The sequence below is a fragment of the Rhinolophus sinicus genome, linkage group LG04, assembly GCF_036562045.2.
Source record: "Rhinolophus sinicus isolate RSC01 linkage group LG04, ASM3656204v1, whole genome shotgun sequence".
Taxonomy (NCBI): domain Eukaryota; kingdom Metazoa; phylum Chordata; class Mammalia; order Chiroptera; family Rhinolophidae; genus Rhinolophus; species Rhinolophus sinicus.
The window spans coordinates 173,618,785-173,644,880 of NC_133754.1; the positions used below are offsets into that span (position 1 = coordinate 173,618,785).

General features: G+C 44.2%; 1 protein-coding gene across 4 annotated transcripts in view; it reads right to left on the minus strand.

Moving 5' to 3' along the window:
- ASTN2 (astrotactin 2) overlaps positions 1 to 26,096 on the minus strand; it is an 839,920-nt gene that overhangs the window by 280,844 nt on the left and 532,980 nt on the right. For all 4 annotated transcript variants that reach the window (XM_074330925.1, XM_074330926.1, XM_019731189.2 and 1 more), the window contains one exon: positions 25,532 to 25,720. In XM_074330925.1, coding sequence (XP_074187026.1) covers positions 25,532 to 25,720 — 189 coding nt within the window. The remainder of the gene's footprint in view (positions 1 to 25,531; positions 25,721 to 26,096) is intronic.

Genomic DNA, 26,096 nt, shown 5'->3' on the forward strand with positions numbered 1-26,096 from the left:
GTGTAAATGTGTACCCCCGAGCCTCCCTTTGACAAACCCACATGCACCGGTCCACACTGGTGGGCACGTGCTTATGCATAATACATGACACCCTGGTCTCAAATCCTGCTAAACTGAGATTCTGCCGGCTGTTGGGTCTGGAGACACCTCAGTGCCTGCGTCATTAGCTGAGCTCTGAAAGCCATCATTATTGCAGCCGCTGTGGCTGAGTCACTGAGACCTGGAAAAGGTAATAGAATTGCGGGGACACATAATAAAAAGGAATGGAATGGGACTCAGGCCGGAAAGGAGGACTATCCGTTATTAGGTCCTGAAGGGTGATATGTAAACAACCGGCCCCAGGCCCCCTGAGATGGCAGTTCAGCCGAGTCCCTCAGCAGAGGATAATAAACGGCCTAATTACAACCTCCACACTCGGAGGTTTCAAAGGAGAAGAAGAAAAAACAACAACAACAAAAATCAATGAAATTAATTTAACGTGGGCCCATTCTTTATGTTTGTTTGCTACAGCCATTGTATGAGAGGTGTCCTGGGTCTATGCAGGCGGCCAGTGCGTCAATGCAGGCGTTCCTGTAGACCTGCCCATCTTTCGTCCCCCATTATTTTTACCCACAAGAGCAAAAGGGGGAAAAAAGCCAAGACTGCGGGCATATGTGTCCACAATAGCTCAAAGAAGGGAAACAGATCGTTGGATCCCAGGGCTGAAAGAAGCTTTAAAATCTCATCTTTCGTGGCATAGGGAGAGATGCAGGATTTGTACATCCACTTGTGCAGCTTGTGCACTGTACAAGAATGTCCCCCTGAGGGTGAGGGGGGGGGCTGACACGTAGCCCACACTTTAGTGGACAACTGGTCCTTGCATGGGGTTACATACACCTCCATGTAACAGGGAGGGGCCGAAGCTAGATCTAGGGAGTTACACTGAACAAAGACTCAGAGACGTGCCTTCTGTGTGGGGTTCACATTCATGCCACCTTTTGCATAAACGTTTCCGAGACCTGTTCCCTTCTTTGTAAGGGGAGGGCGTTAAATAAGGTACATTAAATAAGGAGAGGAGACCACCAGTAACAAGACATGGAATTCTCAGTGGGCACAGGGCTGAAAGTATGAAACATCTGTTTTATGTAACCCCTTCCGTAACCCTCTGGAGGTTTTCTTAGTCCCATTTTACAGATGGATAAAAAGAAAAGTGAGACTCAGAGAGATGTGGTCACCTGCCCCAGGTAACAAAACACTTGGGTGGAGAAGCCAGGTTTGCAGTCCAAGTGTGTCTGGCCTCTTTTCCTAGTCTGCCTCCTCTTGAAGGCTGTTTCCACCTCTAGTTTCCTGTGATTCTATACGTAAAACGGCCTTGGTTATTAGAACACTCACTGGGGGTGCGAAGGCTGAGGATTACTCTCCAAGAAAAACAACAGGGGATATCACCTGGTAGGAGTTGATGGGTCTGTGAAGGAGACAGCAGGTCAGGGAGAGGTGACAGGAAACTGACCAAATGCAGAACTGGTTTTCCAAGGAGGTTAATGAGAGCCAATCTTGAAAATCACTGTCCAGTAAGCCCGGTGTCAATAGTTAGTAATATAATTGCACAAACGTGCCCAGAGACACTCTGTAAGCATTGGAGACATAATGGAGTAGTGAGTGATAAGGAACACTGGAGGTTCATGCAGAACAAATCATCCTGGACAACTTGATAGCTGTTCCTGACAAAATTATGAAATTAGTGGTTGAAGGGGATATAGTAAAGGTTATGGATCTGAGCTCCAGCAAAATATCGCATGGGGTCACATGTGATGTTCAACTTGCCAAATGAATCCACGTTGCCTGTGATTCCCACTGTGCGGGGTGGATTAGAGCTGTTACTGAATCTGGCTGAAGAACAGAGCATCGGGCGGTAAAGGAGGTTGTAGAGATAACCGTGATTATCACAGTCTCCCTAGGGGGCAGGTCTCATTATTATCAGCCTCTTCGGCATCATCATAATTTTGCTTAGAAGGAACAGAAGGGCCGCGAGGGACTGGCGACCACACAGTTAGGCAGTGGAGGAGTCTAGGTTCCAACCCGAGTGTGTCTGATTCTAACGACTGGTGTACTCTTCTCTACGCCCAGTCTTCTCCAAACGTTACGTGCACCAGAATCACAAGGCGCCGGGGTGGGGTGAAGGATGGGGTAAGGGAGGGTTCTTGAAGCACACATCACTGGGTCTCCCTCCCAGGTTTTCTGATTCAGGAGGTTGGGAGCGTGGCCTGAGGATCTGCATGTCCAGCAAGTCCCCGGTGATGCCAACGCTGCTGGTCCAGGGACCACACTGTGAGAAGCACGGCTGTAGTCCCGTTATTCTTGGATGTTCATTTGCATAGGACTCACCTGGAGATCTTGTGCAAACACAGATGCGGATTCAGTCCGTGGATCTTCTGGGACATGGGGGGTTCAGGACTTCGAATAAGCTCCCAGGTGATGGTCACGCTGCTAGCTTGCTACCACACCTTGGGCAGCCAACACCTACGCCTTGATGTTGGGAAATGAGAAATCTAGATAGGTAGCACCACAACGGAAGCATCTATTCAAGAATCCAAAGTGGAGGACGCGGATTTGAGAACAAAGAGAAACATGAGCTGCAAGAAGGACACCGTTTGGCAGATCTGAGTTCAAAGTTGCCCTTGCTTTACTTTTTTTTTCTTTACGGTGAGAGGAATTTCTTTAACTTCATTAAGGATCCATTTGTTTGGTTTCAAAGTATGCAGTACTTATTCTTCTTCTTATAACGATTATTCTTTAATGCAAGACTTATATTTGACAGTCAATTAAAAAATGTCCATACGAAAAATATTTGGGGACTTCTCAAAATGATTGCTGAAAAAATGCTCCATGGTACCAACATTCTTGTGTGGGGGACCTTGAGTAAAACTGTTCCCAGGATGTAGGGCTAACTCATCTCTCCTCTTGAAACAGGGCCCGGTTGGGATCCCCGTAATAAAGGCCTTGCAATGTCCCTGACCTCACCTTTCCTTCACCTAGAGCTTAACAATAGACCATCCCTCTGTGGGTTGAGCTCAGGATGTCCCCTGTCCCATCCAGTTCCCTGTTTTAGAAAATTACCCTGAAACTTATGCCTAATATCCTTAGGCTTTGATCACAATCTCTATGCTCTGTTCAGGGCTAATCCCATCATTGTTCCTGGGTTGCTGACGCCACCAGAGAATCACGTGGCCAAAGGGAAGGCTCCGTGTAGACCCCTGGAGCCCTCATGTAGCCTTTAGAGGAAAGCCCAGATTTTCCCCTTAAATACCCCAGGCTGGTCTGAGAATGAGAAGGCAGTTTTTGGAGGTGTTAACCTGCTGCCTTCTCAGATCACCGGTGCTCTGATAATAAACGCTTATTCTATGGCCCAACTCCTGTGTCAGTCTATTGGCTGAGCGGCGCAGGCAGCACGAGCCCCAGACTCATGTGGCCTCCAATTTCACTCTGATGACTGGCTATAAGTCCTTCCACACACAAGCGGAACTCAGTATACTCCCTATGGTTGAGATTTTCCCTGGACCCATCAATAATGCTTTTATTAGAGTTCGAGAGTCACTCATTTTCAAACTGAAAATATACCCCTCTGCTTTAAATATCTCGCTATATGTATACGATATATTGCTTCTTGTCTAAACTCCTTCAGGAGAGCAGAAAGGGCTAAACCTGACCTATGGATTAAGCTAATGGACATGGAAGGAGTGACGCCTCCTGTGGAAGCATTTGGGAAACTCAAGACAGAGACATCAAAGAGGGGACTGTTCTCGACTGTTAGGGACGGTAGGGATGTAATGACTCATTATTGTTGTGATTACTAGCCACCAAAAAGCCAGTTACACTTTAAACTTGATACTTGAGGTACTTGAAACAAACAGATCTCCACCCCACGTTCCCAGCCTCAGTTAATTCCTACCGTTCTCCCCATGATCTGTGCGCCCTTCCCACCCACTTCTTGTTTTGTGAAGCATTCCCTGACCACGGCGCACAACAGCAAATTCTAAATATTGATTTATTTCTTAATGTTCCTCAGTGCCAGGGAAAAATATCACTAGTTTTTCTCATTGCCCAGCCTCTTTTTATCCATTTTCCCAAAGTGACACAAATTCCCCCCAAAGCCACATGCCTTTTATGGCTTTCCTTGGTTAACATCAGGCTCAAGTTACTCCCACGTCCACTTGGGGTCAATAATTCATTTATTCATTCATTTACCTTTTTATTCCGCCATTTTTTTCATTCCCTCAATAACATTCCTGCCCTCAGGAGTCTCTAATCTATCCTACCATTCATTCATTTGTTACGTTTCTATTCATAGGTCCATGCATATTCTCACACATATTCATCTGTATATTAATTATATATGGATATGTAGTCATATATATTCATGTGTATACTCATCTACTGAATACTATATTCCATTTTTCATTCCCATCAATTCTCTCATTCATACATTCATTCATTCACTCATTCATTCATTGAACATCCGTGATGCTCACTGGGTGATCTGACTTAAGACACTGATTCATAAAAGGTGTGGCCTCTGCTTTTAAGAAATTCACAAGCCAGTCAAAAAGACAAAGAAACAAACAAATAATTGCAACTGCTGTGTGGTCAGGGCAGAGCAGAGGAGGGAAGGACGTTGAATAGAAAAGTAAATAATGACAAGTAGTACCTACTACTATGTCCTCAGTCCCCATATCTGATTTAAATGCTCCTTTCCTTGTAATGGATGATGAAACCAAATTTACTTCATAAATAGACTTTCTCTTTCCATTCCCTAAGCTCTTAACCACTGTGCTGTACTCACTGGTAATATCTTGAGTGACCTTAGTTTAGACTAGTGTTTCTGGGGAGGAATATGCGAGGAACCCAATGAGAAAGGTGTGAGAAGCGATTGGAAAGTGAAGAAGTGGAGATTACACGTTTCTACCGAGGAGCGTGTCCTTCCAAGGACGGAGAAAGAGGGCAGTAACTGAAGACGGGCTCAGGTCTGAGTCGTAGACATCTGAGCCATTAGAAGCGTCTCATGAGTAAGGAGAGGCATGTCTGTCATTGCAGGGCTCTTCCATTGCTCTTCCCTTGGTTGTTTTCATTTCTTTTGCCCCACTATGACTGTGAGCTGTTTCATTTACTTCTGTAAATACTGGGACTTAAGCAGAGCCTGCCATAATGGAGTCGCCAAATAAACACACCTATAGAATGAATGTCAAATGCATACAACAAATTCATGCAGCGCCCCAAATCACTCTTTATAGACAGGAGGGAGGAGTAGGTTGGCTGAGTGGGGCTGCCCACCAAGCAGCCAGTATAACCAACGAAGTCCTGGAAGGCTGATGATACAGAGGGGGTGACATGTAAAACCTAGAAAAATAAGTGCAGTCAAAGCTGGTAAGGAAAGTATAGAGTCAAACACAGGATGAAAGATGAATGCATGCGTAAGCAAGGGAAAGGATCAAAGTTGGGAACTTGAGTAGGTGTGTAGGATCACCTTAGAGTAGACAGGACACTGGCCATAGAAAAGAGACCCAAGGAACAAATGGCACATGCCTACTGTTTGCAGAATTTCCTGGAAATCTGCATTGGTTCAGGAGCCCCAGCAGAGTAAACAATCGTAGGGTAAGGAGAACATGAAGGTATTAGCTTCAGAGGGGTGGGTTTTAGAATTGTTTCGTCTGTCAAGCAGAAACTCATTAGAAACTCATTGGGGCTCTCAAAAGTGTCGCGCAGTGTTTAGAATCGCATTGCTTGATTCTTTCACGGGTCTCTTGAGGCTGAGCACTGTGTTGACCAGCAAAAAATAACTCTCCAGAAAATCCCCCAAAAGAATGGTTTATTCCAGAGAAGAAAAAAGAAACAAAGCCACCAAGGAGTGTGTATACACACACTCAACAACGGGTGTTCCAACTGGCCGTCCACGTGCATAAAGGTCCCGAGACCAACATGGCTTCCCCCTTTATTCGCGTCCCTCCCCTGGAAGTTACCAGAAAGTTCCACAGGAAGTCAAGACTAGAGAGTTAACGAGGGGCCTAGCTCCACCCAAAGTCCTCCCAGGTTAAGTATCGTAAGATGCTCGTTCACTTTTATCAACTGGATCTATTAAAGGTATATGGGGAGGGATAGCTTCTGGCTCACTTGTCATTTCAGTTCATGGCCAAATACCTGCAAGTCCATTGTCCCACATACTGTTGAAAGGAAGAAAGAGACCTGGCAGGTGGTGAATTATAACAAGTGCTTTGACAAGTATTATTTTATATCGCAACAAACAGAGGATCCAGAGGAACAGATACTGTGTTTCCCTGAAAATAAGACCAGGTCTTATATTAATTTTTGCTCCAAAAGACGCATTAGGGCTTATGTTCAGGGGATGTCATCCTGAAAAATCATGCTAGGGCATATTTTCCAGTTAGGTCTTATTTTTGGGGATACACGGTGCCTCACGTGGATGTTACAAGGTCACACAGCTAGTTAGCGGCAGAATCAGCACTCAAACCCCAGTTGATTTAACTGCCAAGCCTATACCTTTTCCAGGGCCCCATGCTGCCCCCAATAATGGGATCTCTTTTGTGAAGGGGGGGGGGTTCTGGCTTCAGATTGGCAACCTAGGATTTGGGGAAGGGAGAAAGGAGGGGGTGGGAGGAGAAAGAACCATTCCCTGCTAGTTTCAAACTCAAAGATCATTCTCCAGCTGTCAGCTGAGCCCACAATCATTGTGGAGTTTTATTAAGGAGCAACAGTCATAGACGAGTGAAGTGACGGATTTAAAATTAACTTGCCAAATTCCCCATCAATATTGTGACAGTCCCCAAGTACCAGTGCAGCGACCCAGCACACCAACTTGACAACATTAACATAACTTTGTTGGAACAAAATCTTCCCCTCTGTCTTTCCAAGAGAAGCTAATTTTGGGGCGCCAGACATTCTGCTCTCTGCCTTTTTGGTATCTCTGTGACAGGTCCCTTTGGGCCAATCCAGGAGTGCGTGCTTCATAAACTTCCATTCTTCTACCTCCCTGGGGATTTTCTACCCACGGCTGGATGACAAAGTGAGTCAGAGACATGCTTCTCCCTTTTAGGGACCTATTGAATGAGTGAAGACCGGGAAAGAGACCCCCACATCTGCCACTTCCTTACACTGACATGTGTTCCCTTTCATCTTACATTTGGAGCAATATGTTCTCTGTGCCAACTCTTATCAGCTCACTATAGTCTGTCCTCTTCTTTCCCTTCAGCTCGTAACTTCTTTTTTTCACATGGTAATTCTGTTTAAATTTTTTTTTTATTAGCTTCAGGTGTACAAAGCAACGTAAGAGTTAGACATTTACACCCCTCATAAAGTGATAATCCCCTCATTCTCCTACCCCTCTGACATCGTATACAGCTGTTACAATACCATTGACTATATTCCTTATGCTGTACTATATATATATAGTACAGCATAAGGAATAGATTTAATTATAGTTGACGTTCAATCTTATTCTACTTCAGCTTCAGGTGTACAGTGCAGTGATCATGTTATGAAGTGATCCCAGCCTATGAGGTGATCCCCCTGATAAGTCCAGTACCCATCTGACCCCCTACGTAATCTTTACAGCATCATTGATTATATCCCCCAGACTGTACTTCATATGCCTGTGACTATATTGTGACTACCAACGTGAGATGGGAGGCTGGAGGGATGGGGAGAAGGTGAAGGGATTAGAAAGTACAAACTGGCAGTCACAGTATAATAACTCCTTCCTCATCCTTTACACCTCAGCTTAGACAGTACTGAGGAGCACCTACCTGGACTTCTAAACCCCCGTGGGTCCCTGACGTTTGCTTCCAGAGAGCCTTGCCTTCCACATGTCACACTGCGCAGCTCACTTGATGAAATTTCCCTTGAATAAGCATCTTTCTTTTGTTATCTATGAGCTCAGTGGGCGGAGTGACTCATTTGTCATGTAATCCAGGTGACTTTTATCTGGGATAAATGCTAAGCTGGATGGAACTGTGGGACAATAGGCACAAACTAGGATTGTTCTAGTCCAACTGGGACACATGGTCACCCTATAAATATGGGCATAGTCTGCAACTGTCTGGTTCTCTTTGTATCTATCCCTTTGCATGGTGATTAAGATTCAGTCAGTAGAGAATGTTTGTTCTATTAATCAACGTAATGGTTTCTTTTCTTTACTAGTCCTAAAGATAAATTAATACGTAAACTTTTTCTGTCTTCCTTCTTTCCTTTCTTCCTTTTCTTTGCTCCTGCCTGCCATCTTGTTAAGTCACCTTCAATGCCTCAAGCCCTATTTACTTTGATCACTGGGCATACAAATAAATGTACTTCCTGCCTGGAGGATAGATAGAGAAAACAAGTAGAATATACTGAGCTTCTATTATGGGTCAATTAATTTAAACTCTGTGTATTATTTAGCCACGTGACCAATGGTAGTTCATTATTCACCTTATGCAAATTAGGACAATGAAGTTCAGAGAGGTCAGGTGACTTCATCAAGGTCACACAGCTAATAGAAGCAGAGGTTGAATTCAATTCCAGGTCTGCCTGAGTCCAAGCCATGGCCTCATCATGAAACCATGATAACTATCTCAGCTTCCCAGAGGGAAACTGTAATATAAAGTAGTGTCTGGTGTAAAGTCCCATAACTGAGAGAGGGCCCAAGTCTGTAGATGGATATAAAAGCTGCTCTAACCCACAAATCTCATACACTTTATACAGAAACCTAAAAAAACAAAACAAAACAAAACAAAAAATCACCCTCTAAAAAAATCACAGCTACCAATCATCGAGAACTTATTGGATAGACACTTAGCTAGGTCTTGGCGATTTCCAATGAACATTCCAAGATGGTCCCAGGTCTCATTTCAGGAGGAAAGGTAGACATTAAAGAATCACACACATATTAATTTAATTTAAATTTTTACAAGTATTTCTGAGGAATAGTACGAAGACCAGACATAGGATTTTTTTCATTGTTATTTTCATGGAGAAGGAAACTGAGGCTGGGTAGATAAATGATCAAGACCACTTTCAGAGACCTACGATTTGAACCCACACCTACTCGACCCCAAAGCCTATGTAGTTCTTCCTTTCCCCCTTTCCTTCTGGACAACGTGATCATAAAACCATTGGTGGAACAGAGCAAATCCCTCGCCGCCACTTTCTAAATTCTGCGGCCTCAATGTCTTTATTTGTAGAACAGACATAACTGATTATCTCCATAGACTTGTTGTGAGGATTGAAGCATTTGAAGCACTTTGCAGGTCCCTGACCCATGGACACGTGCTCGTAAGTAGCAATTATTATCATCATTATATTAGCCAGTACTGAATTACTGACTGAGGTAATTTGGTGGTCCATCACACACATAATGCCCTGCTTTGTGAGTTAACTTTTAACGTGGGCATATTTTTAATAATATTCTCCCACTCGCCTCAAGTCCCTCAGCTTAGCACAGTGGTATGAGTGGAGTGCAACGTGCAACTGTGTGGAAGAAGAGTGGGGAGGAATGGATATTGGATTATGGGTTTGGAGCCAGACTGCCTCAATTCCCATCCTGGCTCCAGCGTTGATAAACTGAACGCCGTTGAAAAAAATCAGTGTCAGACCTCCCGGTGACACTGTTGTAAGAAATAAACAGGTTCAAGCAGGTGAAGCTACTCCCTGTGCTCTCCTCTCTGTCACTGGTGACTCCTTCTCATCCTTTGCTGCGAGTTCTTCACATCTCTGACCTATCAGCTGGGAACCACTGGGCTCAGGGCTTGGGCTCTCCTCTACGCCCTGGTGAGTTCCTCTCCTTCATTTCTCTTGTATCATCTATATGCTAAACAATCTGAAATTTGCATTTCAAGTCTGGCCTCTCTTCTGGATGGGTATACGCAACTGGCTTCCTGACAGCTCCATGAGGACATATATTCAACATGTCCAGATGATGGTGATGGAAGCAAGGTGATGAGTGCCTGGGGTTTTGTTACAGTATGGTCTACTTTTATAAAGGACTGGAGTTTTCCACAAACAAATTCGTTTTTCAACCTGGTCAAAACTGAACCTCTGTTTCTACTCCCCTCCATTCTGCCTATTCCTCGGTGGTCTTCCCTGTCTCCACCAATGGCACTTCCATCTGTGTAGTTGCTCAGGCTAAAAGCTGGGAGCCAACCTCGCCTCCCCCCCATCAGAAAAATGTTGCGCGATCTTGAGAACACACCCAGGAGCTGCCCACCTCTCTCTGTGTCCACTCCTAGGATCGTGCTCCATTGTCTTTCACCCAGACCACTGCAAAAGCCTTGGGACGTCTTTCCTTGTTTCCACCCGGCCCCCTATCGTCTATTCTTCACACCCCAGATGGAGTGGTCTTTTAATAATATGAGTGAGGTCATAGCCCTCTTCTGCTTAAACCATGCACTGGCTTCTTCTCGCTCAGTGTAAAAACTGAAGTACTGAACTTGTGTGACTCACGGGACTCTAAACACATTACCAAACTGCCCTACTCAACATCCATCACCTTTCTATTTATAACCTTTTCTCCTACTTCCTGCCCCCTCTCTTTCACAATGTTCCATCCATCCTGGTTCCTCTCTGTTCACGGAACATGCCACGAGTCTGTGAACTTGCTGTGCCATCAGCCTGAAAGCTCTTCCCTGGATATCTTCAAGGCTCACTGACTCACCCAGTAAAATCCCTGCACAAACATCACCTAATCAAAGAGGTCTTCCCTGTCCAGCCTATGTTAAACAGAAACCCCTGCCTAGCACACCCTATGCCCCATATTATTTGCCTCCATACTGTGTATACTTTACATATATATATATATATATATAGTTAATTGCTGATTGTCTCCTCCACTAGAATCTAAATCATGACGGCAGAGTTTCTATGCTTTGTTGTATTCCCTGTTTCCTAGAATAGCGAGTGGTGTGTAATAGGTACTCAATAAATGTTCTCGATTGAATGAAGGTACAGTGGTGCCTGGTACAAGATAAGTACTGTATGTATGTTTGTCATTGCTCGAATTTTATTACCATTGCTACCACCACTACTGTTACTTTTACTGGGACTAAGCTCCTTACATTTTTATCTCAGTTGTCTTACAGCAACACAGTGAGATGCAAGCACCCTTATTTTACCTACGAGGAGACTTGGCTGAGAAGGTTGAAATCGCCTGTGTGAGGCCCAATAGCCCAAGAGGCAGAATCACCCATCTCCCCTCCCTGGGGCCCAATACTTTTTCTACAGGGCATGGCATTCACTAGTGGGATCCCTATATTAGAATGTTAGAATATTAGAATGTTCTCTGTGTCAATAAGAAGATCTTTAAGGGGGGTGGGGGGTGGGAGATGAGGGTAAGAGGGATCAAATATACGGTGATGGAAGGAGAACTGACTCTGGGTGGTGAACACACAATGGGATTTATAGATGATGTAATACAGAATTGTACACCTGAAATCTATGTAATTTTACTAACAATTGTCACCCCAATAAACTTTAATTAAAAAAGAAAAAGAAAAAAAAAAAAAGAAATGTCACTAAGTTGGGGGAGGTGAAAAACAACATATTTATGTACCTTTTGTAAAATAATGGGGGGGTAACATTTAATCTTGTTTGCTTGGATTGACATACAGAAAAAAAGTAGAAAGAGACCCAGGAAACTAATAAAAGTGTGTGAAGATGGGGGGGGCGGGGGAAGCAATGGAAGAAAAGAGGGAAATAAGTTACACTCTTCATTGGATGTCTTATACGATTTTTGTTTTTGAACCCTGTGAATTTAATATATATATATATATATATATATATATATATATATATATATATTAAATGGCCTAGCAAATTGTCACAGCCAAGAGGAACCCAAGAAGACAGACAAATAAAGATAAGGGAGTGACTAAGCTTCCCTCAGCTTGACCATACCTCAGACAGGCTTCTTTTCGAATCTACTGTGTTTCCCTGAAAATAAGACCTAGCCAGACAATCAGTTCTAATGTGTCTTTTGGAGCAAAAATTAATATAAGACCCAGTCTTATTTTACTGTAATATAAGACCCGGTATAATATAATATAATATAATATAATATAATATAATATAATATAATATAATATAATATAATACAATATAATACTGGGTCTTATATTAATTTTTGCTCTAAAAGACGCATTAGAGCTGATTGTCCGGCTAGGTCTTATTTTCGGGGAAACAGAGTAGGTCCCTGACCTCCCTATTTTTAGAGCATTTTCTTTAGCAATGCCTCACTGTAAATTCTTTCTCTGCCACTTTAACATGTAAGTCTTTTTAAAAGCCTCTTGTGAGTTTTACAACCCAGCAATGTCTTTCTCAAGGACCTGGGAGTCAACTCTTTGAAATGTAATCATCAAGGAAAATAGTAGAAAAATACAATTTGCACATTCAGAAATAACTGCAACGTGCAAGATATATCCCCTCGGTCAACCTCCCCCTGAAGTCCTCCGCTACTTTTCCACTCCTTCACCACAAGCCTTGCAAACCTTCCTGCACTTTGTTTCTATGGAATTGAGTTCAGACCTCTCTCCTCCATTGCAATAGTCCTGAATAAAGTCCTCCTTGCCTGTTCAACATCATTCGGTGCAATTTTTGCTTTGATAATCATAGCACTGAAAAAGATCCTGGATCAGAAAAAAAGGACATTAGGTAAAAACGAAGGTGATCTGAATAACTGACTGTAGTCAAGGCTATTGCAACAGGGCTATTCCAATCTAATAGACTTAGATAATACCAAAAGGAAATATATTCTTTTGCCCTTTACACCAGTGTTTGATTCTGCGAGTCTTGTTCAGCTTGCATCTCCAGAATTTGGCACAAAATAAGTACTCAGTGTATATTTATTGGCTGAATCACAAGGCGGAAGGATAATTTAATTGCAATTCAGTTTAATTTCAAGCTAGGTTTCCATTTCCTTTGCAAATACAGCTGCAAGATGCCTGTATGGCCTCGGGGCTTGTATATTCCCTGTAGTTGTGTCCTCATTAACTCAATAGAAGTAGTTTGGGAATTTATAGAAATTTGGAGGGGTATCTCTTGGTGTAACTTTAGTTCTCTGAACTATGAGATGGCAAGGAAGACCAATCCCTTTATCCTATTTCTTTCCTCTTACTCTTGAAAGCATCCCAAACAAGCTGAAACAGCTTCAAGGTCACAGCGGGCACCAGGACCCTCACAGAGAATGAACAGGCAGTGGTCTGATTTGAGGGTAAAGGTTCTTTAAAAGTGATCAGGGATATACTGAATTACTCAGGACTGGGCTACCCAAATGCCGTGTCTTCAGCTCCTAACTTGTGCCTGCTAATTAATTGCACACTTAATGGGCTCCTTTGAGAATCTTATGAGACATAAAAATAAACGCACATGTTGGACTCCTAAGAACCACCTTTGAGGTGTTCCACTATATTACCATTAATGGTAATTATTCAGTGGTGATGTTACATAAACCCCCAGCCACTACCCTTAGAGCTTTCTGTATTAATTCATATCCAATAAACTGTGATCATATCTTTCATTAGATTTGTTACTAAATACATCTCTATTCAGGGTTTCTCCCTGAAATGGAAATATTTCCCTAAAAATTAATTTTCTTGATACACATGCGAAGGCTGATTAATTGTGAGCTTAGAATAGACATACTTTTTCATTTCTCTGGAACGAATATAAAGAAAGCAACGCTGATGAATTTGCACCCACGTGCTTGCTCTCAAGTGTGCCAGGCAGCGCACTCCAGCACAACATTTCAAAGTAAGTGGTATCTCACAGATCCTCGGGTTCTGGTTAGGAAAATGGCACTAACATTTGCACACGGTTTTACACTTTATGAAGCATTTTTCCCTGACTTTTCTCATCACCTCTCTCTCCCCATGGTAAGTCTCCTTTGAGACCGTTATGATTATGTCCCCTGATTTAGCGGTGAAAAAACTGGGTTATAAGACTGTGCAAAACATCTTAGAGCCATAAATGACCCCATTACTGTGGCGCTTAAGTAATCCTTCCTGATTGAATGGCCATCCTCCGCCATGGTTTATATCTACAATCCCATCCCCTCACCCCTTTTTGATCCACCTGGATGCTCATGTCTGCAGATGTTCCATGCTCTCACTTGCCTGACACACTCTCTCACCTCGCTGAATGTTAGACCCTCCAGGTGTCAGCCAGCATCTCTTTCAGGAAGTCTTCCCTGTTTCTTACCCACACATTTGCACAAGAGTAAGGACCATGACTATCTCCATCTTTTCATCCCCAGTGCTTCACAGGCACTGGACAAAAACATGTTAAATAACAGAGGAGAATAAGTGGTTAAAGCCAGGACTGGAGTCTCTGACCTCAAGTGCAGTCCTTTGGCGTCACCCCACTCCCTCCTGTAATTAACAAAACAATAACAATAACAAATGACTTCTGAGGTGCATTTCTTCAGAGAGAAATATACTGGTGTCACCTTAGAATAATGCAAATGTAGTAAAATTTCAGTGCTGCCTGGACTCCATTAATTAAGGATGCATAATGCTTGGCCAGGGGCTGGGCTGGCTTGTTTGTTGGGAGTGTTTATTTGTAGAAGAGATTGCTAAGCACATTAGTGAATTATCAGTGTAAACAAGATCACCATCACTGGGGAAATGGCAGAAGATACTAAGGAGAACAAACTGCCTGGAGTCACTTCAGAAGCACCCATAATGAACAATCACTGTGCTAATTACAATTGCTCTGCTAATTACAGTGACTGTGCTAATTACAACCTATCCTTATCTGTTGGGTAGGTTTCCCCTTGGACTCTGCCTTCTGAGTACTTTGACCAGTCTGAGTTACTGCCTGCATTTGAGTGTAATGAAATCGAGGTCTTTAAACATTGTCTCTGCTTCAGATGCCTCAATGGTTCAGATAGGCTTCCCCTCCTAGGAAAAACCGTAGTCGGGGATTTTGAAGCCAGAAAATTTAAAATAAAATCCAAAACAAAAGGGGGTGGGGAGAGGGAAACTGGGAAGAGAAGTACAATGGAAATGGACCTTGTTGCTTTTATTGGTTCAGTACCTTTTGCAGATGAGAGACACATTTTTATATTAGTTGGAGAACGTTCAAAATAGCCTATGTATAATCTGTTTTCCCCATAAAATGACCATGCTTGGTATATTTAGAGATGTGAAATTGAGAATAAAATTTTTAAAAAATAATTGGGTGTTTTTCTTTCTTACTGTAATTAGGGTGAACCAATAGAGAGGCCTTGTTTTTAAATGGGTTGCAATTCCCTGCTCCCCATCCACAAAAAAAAAAAAAAAAAGAAGTCGCCTTTCACTAAGTCTTAAGTCGTAATTTTACTACTTTATTTTTGTCTCCAATTAAACTAATGGGACTTGATGGTATGAGAGTTTTGTCTCAGCACCTGAGAATTATAAAGCTTCTTACCCACACCACTGTCCCCTCCCAAATGTATTTCTCACTACTTTTCCAGGAGTTTGTCTTCCACCTGTGCCTGCAGCAGACTGCAGCCCAGCTCTCCACTGAAAAGTGCTTTCTGCTGCACCCAGTGATGGCTGGAATTGCACCCAGGGCACAAAGAGAAGACTGATCTGGCAGCCAAACGTGGCTGGGAGACAATGCTGCCAGGACACGTGCTTCCATCTCGGGCACTATCCTCAGAGCAGAGTCCCTATAGGTGTCAGTGAGCAGAGTGTGTGGACAGATGGGCGTGGAGAATAAAATGTGCTACATCATGTACCTGGATTGCAGGGGAGCACTGCCCACCCCGGCTGCTACGAACCGCAAACACAGTCTCTGCACTGGGTCACTCTGGAAGGAGCCTCCTCTGGGACTCCATGGCCCTCTAATGCCCTTGGTCTAGAGATGAGATTCCCACGTTACAGGCAAGTGAAGGAGTGGCAATCCTTCTCCAGGCTTAGCCAGACCCTGGGCTCACATCTCGCATAAAGTTGAGCTTAACAGCTCACTATACAAAGCTGATCCTCAGACCCAGACGCTCATTTGAAATGCAGAGTCTCAGGCCTTCCCCACACGCACTGACCCAGAGTCTGTATTTCAGCAGGATCCCTTGTCTATTTCTATGCACGTGAGAGTTTGAGAGGCACTGGTGCATTTCATGTGTATTGGGTCCTAGCAATAAGCAGACATATGGAGAATCGTACTTCTAGATAGGGTTTTCGTGCATGGTAATGATGAGTTGTTATCTGCTTTCCTAATCTTTGAGGAGCAGCTCATTTGAGACCATACACACAAGCATGTGTGCACATTGTCTGCAGGCTGCAGAGTGAAGAGGGACTTGAATCCAGCTCCTCACATACTGGCCGTGTGACCTTGGATGACGCACCTCACCTCTCTGAGTCAGTTTTCTCATGTAAAATACAAGATAGTTAACCTGCTCTATCTCCATGTGCCCTGGGAAAAACATTTGCCTACACTCCTCGAAGACAGACTCTGAAAATTAAAGAAAAAACAGTTTTGCAATATCCATTTGTAAGGATATGGAGAAATGCACCAGGATGTAATAAGTTCATCAAAGAGGAAGGAAATCAGGAAAGGAAGGAGAGGTGAGCCAGACTGACGTGCAGACCGCCAGGGCTTACCGGCTAAACTTCATTCTGGCCATTTGGATATGCCACTTCTAAGCTAATCAATAAACATTATCTCAGATGCAGGAGATTAACACATTTCGGAAACTTGGATCAGGGCCCAGACCCAATATCAAACCACACAGGACACACAAGCATCTAAATCCCACATCCTTAATTTTAGGTGTATTTCACTGTAGGCCATTCAGACAGAAACAGGGCTACCCTCTAGGACACAGGTAATGTAACACATCAGTGAGAATACATCTCTCCAAAGGCTGGAGTGAACACCTCACAAGAAGGGACCCCGGGCTGCTGTCCAGGCCACCCTGCTGGCTGGGCTGTCCACCACCCACAGACCACAGAGCACAGAAGACTGCATTTCTGCCCCTACCTTGGGCATTTCACCAACGCATGGTATCCACCAAAACATGTCATGGTTAGAGGAAGTTGGGAAGATGACCATGGCACCAGTCCAAAGATGAGTTTTTGGGGAATGCAACCATATCACCAAAACTCTGTTGCATGCTTCTGGAATTGGGGGGAAAGACATATAACTGAAGGAAGAGAGAACAGTATTGACTGAGAGCCGACTGTGTCTAGGACCTTTGCTTATTAGCGTGTTAAATCTTCACCACAACCTTTTGAGGCTATTTTGAGGTAGAAGCCAACTTTACTATTGAGGATCTTTAGGTTCAGAGAGTTAAGAGATCTGTCCAAAGAGTCACAGCTAGGAAATGGTAGCTGTGTAACTTGGACCTGTTACTTCTCACGGCAGCGCCCTGATACTCTGAGTTGGATCCCAGTCATGAAGGGGATCAGGTTCTTGCAGAACCATGCACATGGGGATGGCCTTTCCCTAAGAGTCCTCCTCAGTTATTGATCTGGCTGCCTCCTATGGCACCTGCATCCTTCCTGGCTGCTGAAAACAGGGATGGAACTGCTGTCAATCTCAAGTAATCATCACAACACACAAGCAATTGGGAATTATTGTTATGTTCCCTAATTCAGAGATGAGGAAATTGAGGCTTAAGGAACTAACATGCATAAGGTCACAGAGTGGACAAGTAACAAGCTAGGACTCGAATTCTAGAGCTGGGTATTTTAGACACAAGGCCAATGTATCTCCGAATTGCTGGACAATGTGAGCCACCTGGGAAGACAGTGAACGTTCAATTTCCCAGGCCCGTTCTCTAGGGGAAAAGATGATTGACAGGTCTTGGCACAGCCGTAGGAGATTTTTATGATCAGGTGAGTAGGAAAGGCTTTACTAAGCCCCTGGCCCTGGGGGGTGAGTAGAAAGAGTGCTGCATTCCAGGTTAGAAGCCCTCAGTCTTCATCTAAGTTCTGCCCAAACCTTAATATATAGAAAAGGCAACAGAATCCAGAAAGGGAGAATGGTCAAGGGTGATTATAGCAGGAAGTGGCAGAACAGGAATGGAAACCCAGCTTCCTCATTCCAGGGCCCATGATACACCAGACACATCAGCCTTGATTTATGCAGAAGATGTCAGGGAACCTTGGAAAGATGGAGATACAGACTCTTCTGCAGCCAGTCCAAAAGTCAGGACCCCAGGGAAAATCACGCCTTAACTCCTATGATCCAGCTTCCAACTTCTGTCCTCAGTACACTTCTCAGATCTCACCAACAGCCTTCCCGAAAGGTAACATATAGCTGTGGCTCCAGGTGGTAGGTTGAGGATTTTGCCAAGGGCTGGAATATTACTGCAAAGAGAGGCTTGGGAATGGCTTGGAAAATCAAAAGCTAAGGCCAGTTTTAATTAATAACCTGTCCATCACCAGCACCCTTTGCTTTCTCTCATTACTATAAGATCATGGTACTATATTATTATACAAAACACTCAGGCCTGAGGGTGCAGAAAAGCAGCTTCTAGGCCTGGCTCTGTCATTAATTCTTTATGAAAGCTTGGCCTTGGCGTTACCATCTGTACAGTGTAGGAGTTGGGTCCTATGTCTCTAAGCCTTCAGAGTCGATATAGAGCAGCCCAACAGACTGGGGGATTGAAATCCTTGCTCATTCATTTACTAATTGTATGATTTTAGGTAATTCACTTAAATGCTGTGTGCCTCAGGCATCTCACCTACAAATTGGGGGCCAGGAGGGCTCAAGATTCTTCCATCTATAAAATCTATGGCTCTTTGGGAATTAAATGAAGGGAATTGACAAAAAGATAATAGAAAGTCTTACTACAGTTCTCGAAGGTGGCCACATGAAGTGGGAGAATGCTGGGAGCCAGGGAGGCACGCTGCCAAATGGGCTTTGTGGTTAGACCCACCTGCTATCGGATTTCAGCAGTCTGACTATTAGGCTAGTTAGTGTAACACCTCTGGGCCTCAGTGGAGTAAACACCATGACGTCTCACGTAGTTCTGATTCTCTGCTTCTCAGGACGTGATAGGAATGAATGTCCCTGCTCAGTCTTTCGAGGGGCGCTGTGATCATGGGACCTGATTTAACAAATGCAATGTGTGCAGAATGTCACTTCTAGGAGAAAGTACTACCCGTAACAGCCAAGTTTCTTTCTCACTCCTATAACATTCATGGAAGCACATGAAGATGACACTTCTGTGAGTCCAGGTTCCCAGTTCTGTGCGGAGTGTGTGGTATGAGCAACACACACACACACTTTCCTGTGATGCCACTGAGGGGTTGAAGTTGTTTGTTATCAGGAACAACCTAGTGCATTCTGGCTGACATGCCCATTTCCTGGTTTTTTTTTTGTTTGTTTGTTTTTGTAAAACCAAGTTGTTAAGGGCTATTTTGCAATAGATACTGGAAAGATTAAATGAGAAAATATATAAAGCACGTGGTACAGGATCTGGCATATTAAACAATGCACACATGGTTAAGGGGGGAGGGGGAATGAGAGGAGGAAGACAGGGAAAGGAAGGATCCAGAAGCAGCATGTACAACTGACCATCTCCCAGGAAGGCACTAGAAAAACACAAAGTTTTGGAGACCACTTAATGAAGTGTGACTCAGGACCTTCAGCTGGGGACCAAACGGGTGCCACTACCAAAAGCTAGCTTTCCTCAGATCCTTATGGAGAGCCCTTGTGTCTTGCCAGGCATGGGCTGGTGGTGGCTATCATGAAATCCCACATCTTACCCTTAAACATCCTCCGCTGCTGTACAGTAGGTATATCTGATAAACAGACCAGATTGAAAAGTGCGTTTCCAGCAAATCTTTCATGAGCTTCCCACGCTCTTCATAGGTCTTTCCTCAGGGCTTATAAACACATACCTCCCGCTAGCAGAACTGTCTTGGTTTTGAGGAGGCTTTTGCAAAATCTACCACTGTCATTTGTTCAGCCCCCAGTCCTAAGCAACTTCTCCTCGCTGTGATTTCGGAGGCTCCATGGCTCAATAATAGTTCCTGACTGATGTTTTTCTAAATCCATGCAATCTATAACTTAAGTTGACCTTTCTTTCTCATAGGAATGAGGTAGGATGGATGAGGACGGGAGAGGGAAGGAAGTAAAAATCAAACAAATCAACAAAACATCAAATACCACCGAGCTTTGATGACTTTCTCTCACTCCAACAGTCTGGTAATTCCCACACTGATCAAGAGCTAAGAGGAGGGGATTCTGATGGTGACCCTGCAAGGGTCTTTAAGACCAACACGATGCACCCAAAGGGGTTAGAACCAGCAGAGCTTGGCGTCACTTACTGGGTTGGGGGCAATGCGGAAGTGAGATCTTTGACTCTCCATGTTTCCACAGAACTTAACAGTTTACCACTGGCTTTTATAGCCATTCACGGCCATCTGCACCCGCTTCCTAATCCAGAGCTCTCTCCCGGCACCACGCGGTCTCTTAGAAGAACCCTTATTCCCTCCTGGAAACCAATTATCTTGTGACTTTAGTATGAACTCGGCCTTTTTTTCTTTATCGCTGTAGGTCTCTCCTTTAGCCCTTCCATCTTTCACTCCTTTCCAAACCTTTCACCATCTGTCTCCTGTGTCCTTTGCTCTTGTCCCTGTTCCACATCCCTTTAATTCTTCCCGTGCTTGTCCTTCCCTACTTCTGTCACGCCGACTCTTGCTGAATGTGTCTTCTATCTCGGCCCCTCTCTCCATGTCTCTGCTTTGTCTTTCTGACTGCTTCTCTTTATCACTCTCACCCTGTCTCTCTTTCTGTGTGGGTCTCTTAGCGTGGACCACACTTAATCTTCACACACAGTGGCTGGTTAATAACTTCTGGACTTGTCAGGGTCCTAGAGGTCTGCACACACTCATCTCCCAGAGACAGGCTGTAGCCTCCAGGAGGCAACCTGAGGAGGTAGCCCTGAATGGCAGCAAGTTCCTGCAGAATCATGCAAACGGGCGTGGCCTTTGCCTCTGGTCCCTCCTTAGTTGTGAATCGGGCATCCCACTGGGGCACGAGGGTCCTCCCTCTCTGCTGAGAGCAGGGATGGTGGCTCTTCTCACCACACGCTGAGGGGGGACATTCAGAAGTTCCCTAGGAGAATATCTCTTACAACAGAGCACTGCTTGGGAGTCAAAACTCTAACTTTTAGTCTCAGAGGGACCCTAAACCACAGTGAGCATCGGGCAAGTTGTAACCCTTCTTGGGGCTCCGTTTCTCCATCTGTACCCCCAGGAGTTATGTCTGAGCTAGTAAATCTTTAAGTGCTTATCAAGTTTGGAGACTTGGAATGCGGGGCTTTTTGTATCGCAGAAATCCAGGTCGCTCTTTTGGAGATTCAAGAGAGGATTGTGAGAATGCAGACCTGTCTCCCATCAGCTGTTATCAAGTGGAGGCTGTGGGTAGGGCCAGGGAGGAGAACAAAGCAGAGCTGTAACTGTGACACAGGAGACTGTTTAGGTGGCAGAGCTTCAAATCCACGGGAAGGCAGTTGTCAGGAAATGTAGCATATGGCAGGATGGCTGGTGGGGTGCCTGCTGGCTACTCTGGAGGGCTGGACAGGAGATTACTTGGAGGAGGGAGGAAAATGAGGTGAAAAATGACAACTGCCTTTGATGCTAAAAATTTTGCAGCCCTGCCTTTTGGAACTTGGAGGACAAAAGAGCTATAGCAGTCGCCTCCACCAGCTCCCCCCACCGGAGTGCTGCCCTGTCTGGGGCTCAGGGAGGGAGACGTGAAAGAGATAAATTTAGACTCATCAGAAGCTGCTGGCTTTCGCACGGTGGGAAGTCAACTGCTTTGGCAAGTGCCTCCAAGAGGTGACATGTTCTGGAGATGGAAATGATTACAAAGAAAGTTTAACTGAAGCCAAGGATGAGAGAGGTTAAGTGAAATGGGCGACTCTAATATAATGGTAGTCTGAGGCGTTCTCTAAATCTTGAGGCCGTTGTCAAAAGAGTAAGTGTGGTCTGTTCACTATACTCCCATCCATGAGTGCATCAGGGCCGACAGAGTCTGGCTATTCAGAGACAACCTGAAATTGAATGGTTGGGAACAATGAACAAAGCGCTTGGGGCAGAACAAAAGCTCCTGAGGGGGTTAATGTTCTCTCTGAGCCTAGAGACTCCCAGCCCAGCCTTTAAGGCACGATGCTCTCTCTTACTGACCAGTCTTCTGGGAGTGGGAAGACAAGCTCTGGGAGCCATCGCTAGATCTGAGATCATGGACCAGCTGTGCAATGACTTGCTTTGTGACCTGAGTCAACGCCCTTCTCCATATGTAAGATGAGATCCTGGGATTCCATGAAGCCCCTTGGAGATCCAGCATTTACTACCCGCTTTGCATCCTTCTTTTGGACCAAGCTAATTGTCGCACAAGAGAATGGAAACTAGTACCTTTGATCATTCGTCGCATGACAGCCACTCTGACAGTTGTTGTGAGAAATCAACCTACATGAAACATACACTGTGCCTTCCACAGTGGCTGGTGTCTGGTGAAACATCCCTTTTCACCGAGGAGGCAGTAGGACTATGCTTGTCATGCGGGGGGTTGGGCGGGTGGGGGTGGGGGATAGCATTTGGAGTCAGGTCTGTCTGGAGATCTGCTTTCCTGACTCCCGGTCCTGCTAATCCATATGTCTGGGTTTCCGCAGCCTCCTTCCTGGACAGAAAAATGCCTCTATGGCTCTTATCCCTCCAAGAGGCACTGTTCTTTGCTAGCAGCTCAAACTCCAGTTCACCAGCCTCGTCCTCTGAGAAGCCCTTTATCATTCCTTGTAATTCCTCTCAAAAGGCTTCAGAGGAAACTCTTTGGAAACCACTGGCATTCCTCAGAACACCACTCTGCAAACTAAATGTTTCATGTATTGTTTTCAATTGCACATGTTTCATTTGCAAGCTTGTAAATTCCCTTCTCAAAGGTAAGGGGCACTTTCTTTACTTTGTTCTTTCAGATTCCATGTAGCATTATTCTATCCATCATGATGCTCAAGACAGGACTTCATAGACTTAACACCATAGAAAGCCCGCCTTGCGGAATCTCAGTATTGGGTACTTCATCCAGACTGTCCTTAAATTTCTCCCAGAGTTTTTCCAGCAAAGTAGCATTCGGCCTCTGCTTTAACCATCTGAGTAGCAGAAAAAGATTTGCTGAGAATTGGAGGACTTGATTCAGCCACTAAATTGCTGTGTGGCTGCCAGTCACTCCTCCCACCTTTGCCCCCTCCCTCCCCTCATCCTTTGCCTGCAACTGTTCTCCGGACTTTGTCCATTATATCTCACAACTATCTCCCAATATTCCCTTTTATCTTCAATATTATTCCCATCATCCTGGTCGAAGTCATCAACAGACTCATGTGGCTCCACAAGAGACACCTAATCGGCCCCCATGCCATTCTTTCCCATGCCACCCTCATCACAATCTACTTCCCAGGCAGCCCCCATGAGGTTGAAAGAGGCAATGCAATCATGACAGGCTCCCTCCTTTCGCTGCTTACGAGTTCTCCCATCTGCTGTTAGAACAAAGACTAGGCCTGAGAGACCCCCATGATCGGCTTCTGCTTACTGATCTGGCTTCACCTCCCACCATCCTCTCACTTACTCAGCTTCGACCTCACCATTCTTCATTTCCTGAAGCCAACCAAGCTTCTTGCTTTGCTTTTTTTTTTTTTTCTTGCTAGACTATCTGTCTCTGCTTGAAACCCTTTTCAGTACTATCTCCCATTCATCTTCCAGGTATTAGTTAAATAACACTTCACGTGCAAAAGTAAAAGCCTTATTATTGCTTTCTAAACCAACAGGTATGCTCCCACCACTGTAAATTAAATCCAACTAAATTAGATCCCACTGTTAATTGCTCTCCTGTATCTTTACTCCATAGTAACTACCACAAATTAAGTAAATACATAAGATCACACACACACACACACACACACCCTACCTAAGCACCACAAGGGACGGGGCCATTTTTATCTCATTTTCCATTGTATCTCAAGTAACCAGCATGGTACCCGGGACATATTAGGTACTCAAAGAGCATGTGCTAACAATGTAGGTGAATAGTTCTAGGGAATTCACATTTCCACTCTAGCTCCATAAAATGGAAAATGATGAGGTGTGTTGGATTAGAGGTCAAGAGCCAGGCTTTGGAGTCAGCAAGACTTAACATCTGAATGCTCTCTCTCTCTCTTACTAGATGGTGACCTTGGGAAACTCACTATACCTCTCTGGTGTTGACTTTTCAATTGTAAAACGAAGGCCACAGTGCCACAAAGGGTTTTAATAATGAAGCTAAAATGGCATTCATTCCGCTCTCTCGCTTCCTAGAAGGGGGAATTGGGAAAGTCACTTAACATTTCCATTTCTCATCCATATAAAGGAGATAATAATAGCTCCTGCTTCATAGGACCCTTGTGAGGATTACATGAATTAACGGATTGAAAGTGCTTAGAAGGCCCTCAGTGTGTGCTGAATTAATGTTAGTGCCTATTATTATTATTATTTAGTAAAGAGCTCGGTACATAGTAAGCCTTAATAGATAGCAGCCACTATTACCATTGCAACTACAATCACCATTATTATTAATTAGATGATGGTATAGGATGATGACGATTACATTGGTGATGTTTCTTACTAGCTCTGACTTTCATTGACAAACTCAAGCAGTAGGGAAAACCCTGCTTTGTGATAACATCCTATCACATTTTCATGCAAAAGTGTCTAACAATATAGTGTTGTTGTTTTTGTTTAAGAGATTCATTTCCTATAAGTGGAACAATTCTTCTCACTGTACCATCTTATGGTTCTTCAGATTTGGAGGCATGAATACATCCCACCCCAAATCCCTCTTCTGCAGATGGATCCAGTTTCTTCAACTCTTCCAAAAAGCCTTTCACAATTAGACTGCGTGTCTAACCTTCATATAATTTGGCCAACCCAGTCTCTGTTCTGTTCTCTCTCTTATATGATAATAGTCTCATCTTCTAATTTCTCATGTACTTCCGTATTCATTAACAGAGAAAGAGGTCTTTGGCATATTGTTGAGCAAAAAAATGAATTTCTACATAGCTTTACTGAGATTTGGTGTGTGTGTGAGAGTGTGTGCATGTGTGTGTATGTGCACACACACAGAGAAAGAGGGAGAGAGAGGTGTTCAAGAAAATGTTCATTCTGCGTATTTCTGGGTGATGGTAATTTTACTTTCTACTTCATTAAATGTCTTTATGTTTGAACTGCTTGAATAGCCTACATAGGACACATTTTGTTATAGACTGAAAGATCAATTTACGATTTTAAAAATTCCATCAACTGTACTTACAGGATGATTTTAAGATTGAATTTAAAATATGTGGATGGAGTTAGAAAAATGGGAGGGTGGCATAGATAAGGGGTGGGTCCATGGAAAAGCTTTTCCTGACTTCCAGCACCTCATGGCTAGGCATCAGTGAGCTTGGCGGGATGCTGACCCGGACAGCAGGACCATTCCATGGTACCCATGGCCCCTCCCCCACCCCATATGTTGGGTCAGTGACTGAGCCAATGAAGGATAAGGGTCTGCTCCATACCTAAAGGTCATCTGGAACACTTGGCCGTGGTTCACATGCTGGGTCCGGTTGTTGTAACCATGTAGCATCTCTCCAAAGAGGGTGTCGTTGAATTTGGAGTCAGGTTTGAGGCACTTGGGGCCCTCACAGACATCTGAGAGCATCAGGCAGGATTTTCCGTCAGGAGCCAGCTTGTATTCCTCCACACAACTGCGTGATAAAACAGAGCTGAGAGTTAGCTCCACAAGCTGGAGGCCCCCACCGGGGGCGACCTAAACCCAAGGCCCCCTTTGCTCGCAAAACAGGTCAGAGTTTAGGAATGGAGACAGCTATTCTGGCTGGAGTCTACCTAAGGCACAGGTGTCTTGAGAGAAGGACATTAATTCTGCAAATTGGTAAATTCAAGGAAAGTCATTTGTGACATTTTGGAGGAGTCGAGGGGGAAACCAGAGTGCACATCCACGCACAGAGCACATTTAGAAACTGTTTTCCATGAACACACAGACTTTAAAAAGCATGACAGACCAATTCACGGGGAATTACCAACTAGTTTCTCAAACCGGAATCTATTCCCAGTGTATCTGTC